The 7,490-nt window shown below is 36.1% G+C and overlaps 1 protein-coding gene across 1 annotated transcript; it reads right to left on the minus strand.

The window, feature by feature from the left end:
• Positions 1-1,345: 1,345 nt before the first annotated feature.
• LOC113031618 (uncharacterized) lies at positions 1,346-4,416 on the minus strand. Its single transcript, XM_026183863.1, has 5 exons — positions 3,927-4,416; positions 2,787-3,037; positions 2,452-2,619; positions 2,236-2,331; positions 1,346-1,785 (listed from the first exon to the last, which is right to left on the minus strand). The coding sequence occupies exons 2-5, from the start codon at positions 2,928-2,930 to the stop codon at positions 1,468-1,470; spliced, it is 726 nt and encodes a 241-aa protein (XP_026039648.1). The 5' UTR covers positions 2,931-3,037; positions 3,927-4,416; the 3' UTR covers positions 1,346-1,467.
• Positions 4,417-7,490: the final 3,074 nt, after the last annotated feature.

Consider the following 7,490-nt stretch of genomic DNA (forward strand, 5'->3'; position numbering starts at 1 on the left):
ATCAACTTTCAAACATTCCAAACATTAGATAAAGCCAAAGACTACCCGGTGAAGACAATGAAATGGAACAAGAGTTAGTTAAACAGCTGTATTGATGTCTCTGTTCGAAAATGCTAAAAAGATGACCTAAGAAGATGCCTGGAGCCAGAGTAAAATTCAAAATCCTAATCTTAAATTGTCAGGTGGAGTAAGCACACTTATCAGGTGAGGAGCAGGCAAAAGGTTAGAAAACAGTTCACAAGGAAGACATGCAAACTAGGAAAATAAAAAATGAAAATAAAACAACATGAATACAATCATGGAAGCTACACTGTAAAACCCAATAAGTTAATTTTACTCAAAACTTTTGGTGAAACTGATTACATAAAATATTTTAAGTAACTAAAACTTAAAAATAAAAGTTAAATAAACACACTTTATTTATTAGCTTTAGATAAATATTTTTAAGTACCATTGATAAATGTTTTTATGTTATATCCACATTTTTGGTTTAGTACTCTCTACTTGATATTTTGAGTTTCAAGTACAAATCTAGCTCAAGTAACTTTAAGGAATTAATTTTTAGTTTCAAAATGTTAACCATTTTAAGCTAATACAACTCAAAAATTTTAAATACAAATGCTTGTAATATCCAAATCTACTGTGTTTTGAATTTGATTAAAAATAAAAAGTGCCCAAAATAATTACACTTGTAAAAACATAAGACAGAAAATATAAATTCAAGTTACAGATTTATTGAGTTACTTTGACACAAAAAGCCCAAGGTGGCACAAGGTTACAATATTAGAAATAAAGAATTTCACAACATGTTTTAAGAGTATTCAAATTTGATTAACACATGAGTATGGCCTTTTTATTAAAAAAAACAAACAAAAGGAAAAGAAAATCCTGCATTATTAGGTGGGAAAACCGAATGAAAGTAATAGTATAGTGCAGCTAATACACTGAAATATAATTGGTAACCTTTTTAATATGCCAGTACTGTGGTTATGCAAAATGCACATTTGTAGAGTGCAATCACAGTCTCAACAACAAAGCAATAAAATTTTAAATAGAAAAATACTTCTTTAGAGACATAAACAAAGTGTTATAAACCTCCTTAGCGCCTTATGTCAGTTATGAGTAGTTCAGGAGGAACGTTCCTTAAGTGACATTCAAGATCCCACCTAGAAGCCAGAAATGAGATTGTCCTTCATTTTCTCTATAGATTTACAGTTATCTGACTAAAAACACAATCAAAATCAACTAAAACACAAGTGATGATGGGGGGAAAAAAATAAATAAAAATAATAAAATCACCCCTTTTACTTTGGATGTGGCTTTTAGATAATGAAGTATGAAACAGTCTGCAAAGATTTCTTTATTCTATTCTCTCTTTTTATAAAAAACTTATCCAGACTTGGAAACATGATAAACTGAATTACTTGCTTTAACAGGCACTTGAGGGCTGTGTAGGAATCCTGGACATTATTCTGCTGCCAAAAGATCATTTTTAAGACTCAGCACTTTGGGCTTCAACTTCCCACCCTTCAGACCCATCAAAACTTTCTGAATAAAGTCAAAAATGTTGGCCAAACATTTTGGGTAGCTTAGGTGCAGGACGTCAGTCAGTCCAAATATTACTAGAAATGCATCAGCCAGGGTGGTGAAAACAATGATCATGTTACCCTCGACCAAAACTGCAGTCTTCTCAGGGCAGAAGAATGTTGCATCGCTGGAATTGGCTCTGATCAGGAGGAGTCCAAGTGGCACTTCACTAATATCTGGTCTATCAGAATGCATCATCTACAGAAAACAAAATTACTACATGTTAGTGCATTCCTATTTCTCTTAGTTTCATCTATACAAGTCACATTTCTGGATTATTACTAGCTCAGAAATCAATTGTTTGAACAACAAAAAAGCCACAACACACCAAGATTTGAGAAAACAAACTGACAAAAATAGTACTTTTAGTAAAGCAAAGTCATACCTCTTCGTAGCAATAACAACAGAAAGTCAATAGGAGTTATATATTTTTTTCATTTGTACAGTGATGTATGGTTGGGCTAGGAACATTATAGAAGGTCTATGCACATTAAAAACATGTAGTGTTTCCATTATGTGACATGGACACTGTTGTAGACAGATCCAAGCATGGAGATGCTTCTCAAACTCTCAAAGTATCATAATGTTTTGAGAAATCTAAACAAGGATGCTACTAAGATATTGTTCACAACTTTGTCCAAAACTTACATCCCATGTTTTGATGAAGGTAGAGGTGTCTTCGTACAAATAGGCAGAGAGGGCATGAAGCACACCAGCACTTTGCGCATGGATATCAGCTTGTTCCTACATCACAAGAAAATTTTTATTTTAAATTATTGGCTAACCTAGTCAAGAATGGTAATTAAAATTGAAAAATTGATCAAATCAAATGAAGCTCAAAAAACAAGACAAAAACTCACTAACCTGGAGATTATAGCTTCTGAAGAGCTGAGACAGGACATCAGACACGTTCCCTGTGCAAACAGCTTTCTTTCTGAATAAGCTCTGGAGCCGGGGAGCATGTTGGTCCAGCACAGCATAAAAGTGGTTCTTCAGGTGGAGGTTTGTAATCCTGTGGAATTCTGCACAGATCTGAACACACAGGATACATTTGTGTTTACAAGTTTCAATTAGTCTATAAATCTTTGCAAAATACATCAAAATCCTTACACTCCAAAGGCATAATTTGTTCAGACAGGCCAGATAACAGGGGTTGATATAAAATACATCTTGTTAGATACATCGATATACATTCTTACCTGGGACTGGGATTTCAGAGTAGGCCAGCAATCCAGGATGTGACCTACTGGTAGGTCATCATTGATGATCTCTTTGCATTGCAAGGCCAAAGTTGTGAGCATCAGCTTTGTAATCAGGATTCTTTTCACTTTTCTCGACTTCATCTACAATCTGTAGTCTTAGCTGGTCAAGGTAAACAGCATCTTCACCCCTGAAAATTTACTTCTGCCCTGGCATGGACATAACAGTAAAACACAGAAGACAAGACAGACTACACAGAGAACAGAAAAGACACACAACCAAGGAGACACAGATGAAACATAACCAGCCCAGAACTCAACTAAACCTTAACTAATAATAACAACAATACAAGAACTTCACCTCATTTCAATATAACATAAGAAAGCAAAACTACAAAATAAACTCAAAATGCTGGTTCACAGACCCAGCCCCTGACAGATAAAAAACTAAGTCTTTCACTAATGAACACTGGGCATCAGAATAAAATAAAACGAAAAAATAACTGTTTGGTAAATATATTATTGATGGATTCACCCTTAAGCTAACCTAAAATAGACCAGGCACAACAATTTTACAGTTCAGAAGATTCTACATTTCAACTTGGTATACATAACTATTTGCAATGTAAACCAAGTTCTACCGCGTAATTATGTAATGATTATTCACTGCTTTTGTAAGTATGTCCTGTGCCTACAATTTTGCTGCCCCAGTTTTAATATGTACAACTCCAGAGAACTAAACGTAAGTTTTAAGTTCCACTAGTTAGCAAATGGGCTAGCCAATATCAATATCCACGTATGCGCTAAGTGTGAAGCAGCGCAGCAGTGCATATTGATTCAACAATTTAACCACAAGGCAGTTTATAATCTGCAAATCCAGAAATGCCTTCTAAAGACTTCTTTTAAAATAGTAAGAGATTAGAAAAGTTATTAACACATTATTAGTCCCAGGGACTAATAATGTGTTATACGAAATATGAGCGTATTAGCATAATTCATGCAAACACTTTGGGGCCAAGCCGACATGGATAAAACGACGCATGCATGTAATTCTTAAATGCCTGCTAGAGTTGTACATTTATGACGATAAAAACCCATATTACAACGGAGAACTATAGTTAAAGAAAAAATAAAACTTACCACAAAGCGCTCCTGAAGATGCCGCGAAGGCGGTAAATGCAGCTAGCCAAGTGCAGAGCGTTAGCTGTTCCAGTTCAAAAGTCCGTAACATACCATAGCATGCCCTCCTTTATCCAGCGTCAAAGGCAATGCCGCAAAAAACCCGTTGACAAATGTTTTTATTTCTGTTCGGATATTAACGTTCCACAAGTTTCTTTCGGGGTAATGAGCGGGCATTCGCACTCGAAGCGAGGAATCCAAGATGGTTGCCAGCACTTCATAAAGAAACAGGTGGCGCACGTAGGTACGTACGTAGGCACGTAAGTGACGTCAGTGTTAAAACTCAAATTATTTGAGCGCAATGCTAGAAACTAATCAATATATTCAAGTACTGATAACTTGAAAAAACAAAATTGTTCAAACTACTCAAAAAAATAAAGGTGTATGAACTTATAACAGGTTTTTAAGTAGTTGGAACTCATTTCATTTATCAAAGTATTACTATTCGGTCTTACAGTGTAGACGGTAATAAAAACATGGAAAGATACCTTGGTTGGCCTTTACTCGAGTTTTCTACCACAGTTCAAATTGTTAGTTTGGCTGCTGATTTGAACTGGCTTGAAGTATAGACGTGCGAGTGTGTGATGGTCTTTTCCTGTGTGTTAGCCTGCACCCTTCTGTACTATGATGTTAGATACACTCCAGCTGACTGTGAACCTACATTTAGCAAGCAGTAAAAAACTTTAACTGTGTCCCAGCTCACTGTTTTGCATGATTTGCAGTTGTCTTTCATGAGCTTGTAGTCTGAATCATTGGTACTTTAAGATCCCAACTACACAATATTTTTCAATGTTTCTCTATTCTGAGACAATACAAATAGTGTCTGACGCACGCACTGCAATGGGCGGAGGCAAATATTCTTCCTCATTAAATTTATTAGGAGTCTAAAGGTCACAGAGGCCATCATCACGCAGGCTTTAGGTGATTTGGGCAGAAGGGTGAAATCTTGTTATATCTCCTAATGAGCAGAGAATAGCACCAACAGCACCACAACACATGACGATGTTGAGGGCCAGTCTGGCACCTTGTTTTGGTGACATTCTTGTCCCTGCTCAGGCTTCAGAAGTAAGGACAAGGTTGGGGACAGCGAAAGTGTACAGGGACACTCTCACCCGAGCCACCTCCTTCCTCTGCTCGTTTTTTCCCAGTGAGTCAGCCAACTGACAGCAAGTACAGGCTGCTAATGAGGGCAAAGCTCACTCACTGTGACTCCCGGCTCATTGCGAAGGTCGCTGTCATTACCAGAGCGTACACTGAAATAAGTGAGAGAGATGCGGGTTGAGGAAAAGTGATTAATTGTCACACCACTTTCAAGGACAGATACGAAAATCTGCTTTTGCTTCACCATGATTAATACAGAATCGGTGTTAGGAGCTGTCCAGGCTCTTTCATTTTTAAGTTATTTACAGTGTATTGGTTGAAGTGTTTTTCATATATTATTTTTTAGCAGATAAAAGGTAATCGTACCTGTGCTGAGTGGTGACAGGGCATTCTGTGGTGCATTTTAATGTTCTTTACAGTATGAAAGAACTGAAAAGCTTGCTTTGTCAGACCGACTAATGTATGCCATTAGCAGTGAAATGAAAAGCAGGAGACCAGATGAAATAAAACAACAAACCCGAAAGCACACAAAGCCACATAAAAAGGCTGCAAATACTGAAGCTTTTTAAGACACTGTGCATTGGATGTGTCATTTGATACAGGGGATTACTTAGTTAACCTGCTGAATTATAATGAGCTCAGCTTTCACGCAGTTGCTTTTTAACTTCACCTTCTCATCTAACCAAATATATCCAAATTGCATTGTTTAAAAAAAAAGAAGTGATCCCGTGATCCTGCTCATGTTATGTTTTTTGATACCTTAAAGTCATAAACAAGGTAAAAAAAAAATGCTGGTAAGTCCATTCATTGTCAATGAATCGAATGAAAACCAACTTGGTCTTCCTAAGGATTGGATTTGATTCCTCTGCACTACAGAACTCCTTGATTAATTAATTCTAATTGTACTAAATAATAAATAAATTGCACAATATATTTTAAGCGTTACATTCCAAAAAAATGTCACGTGTAGCAAATATGGTATGATACAAATTTAAACTCATATGCAAATTTACACTTATTTTTTAAATTTGTCAGAAACTGTATTTAAAGGGTAAATTAAACAAACAAAAAATTCCCAAAAAAACCAAACATTTTCTGGATATTATTCCAGGGTTTAGGCTTAAAACGGTTCAAGAAACAGATGCAGCTAAACAAAAGTGCATATCTTTAATTTTATGATTTAGAAGGAAGAGATAAGGAGGTCATGTTTTTACACTTCCTTCTGACTGTCACAGTGCAGCCCTTTTTTTCATGTATCTTTCTTTCCTGATTCAGTGTTGAGTTTAACTTGTGGTTTAATAATAACCTGATGATCAAGTTTATTTTTGTTGCTCATTCTGATTGGAAGATGAGTGAAGTTGTAATGGTTACTTTTTGTTTCTAAAGTCTCATCTCTTAAAGTCAAGTTTAATAAGTTTGTTAGTGGTTTTTCTTTGCATTACACTCTTCACCAGCTCATTACACTGTCAGCTCTGCTGCCTGGGCAGAAGCCTGTAATCCCAGAGGATCTGAGGAGGTAACAACTTGTTTTCAGAGCTTTGTGCTGTTCCAGCAATCATCATGCGGAATGTGAGGTGTTGGGCAATGGTAGAGATGGACTGAACGAGTTTTTGTAGCCTGAATATTGAGCCACTGGATGCTGGAATGCATCCATGTTACTTCCTCGGGGAATTCATCATTGCTGTTGCTGTTTGAATCCAACATTCAGTTTGGCTTCCTCCATCAGAGGTCATCGGTGGCTGTGGCGAATGGCTATGAATAATTAATGAATCCTGACTAACCTCTGTGTTGCTTACTTACTTTCTACCAGCTAAACACTTTCTCAAACATCTGTATCCGATTCACTAAAGAAAGCTCAGATATTAAAAAAACAAAAACATTTACCAATCCATACCAGAATACAAGCTTTCACCTTTGTATTATTTTATTATTTTTAAGTTTTGATTTATGGAATGACCTCGCTCACTTTTTATATTTAAGTCCATTCCTTAGTTTACTTCTCTATTTTATCTGTCTGAGCTATTTTGTTCAACACTGTGTTTATTTAAGTTGTTCAGGTTTCAGTAAGTTCCCAAGTTTTTCTTTATAATAATAAATTTCCACTTTATCAAGCCTGTAAGGCTGTTTTTGCATTTGTTATTAACCCATCTAAATATCTTCTTGACTACCTGGTTTGTCAGGAATCATTTTCCCTGCTTTCCCAACACATAACAACCACATACCTGATATAACCTCAGAAAATGTAATAAAAAGCTTTGTATGCCTGCTTAAAACCTTGCACATCCTGTGGGAGCGACATTCAACATCCAGACTGAGATGCAGCTTTACTTTACAAAGTTTTGATGCCGGTATATTTTGTGCAATGTTTGTAGGTATATATACACTTGCACACATGATAACATGCATCCTTCTGTTCCTGCCATC

The sequence above is a fragment of the Astatotilapia calliptera genome, chromosome 2, assembly GCF_900246225.1.
Source record: "Astatotilapia calliptera chromosome 2, fAstCal1.2, whole genome shotgun sequence".
In the NCBI taxonomy this organism is placed as follows: Eukaryota; Metazoa; Chordata; class Actinopteri; order Cichliformes; family Cichlidae; genus Astatotilapia; species Astatotilapia calliptera.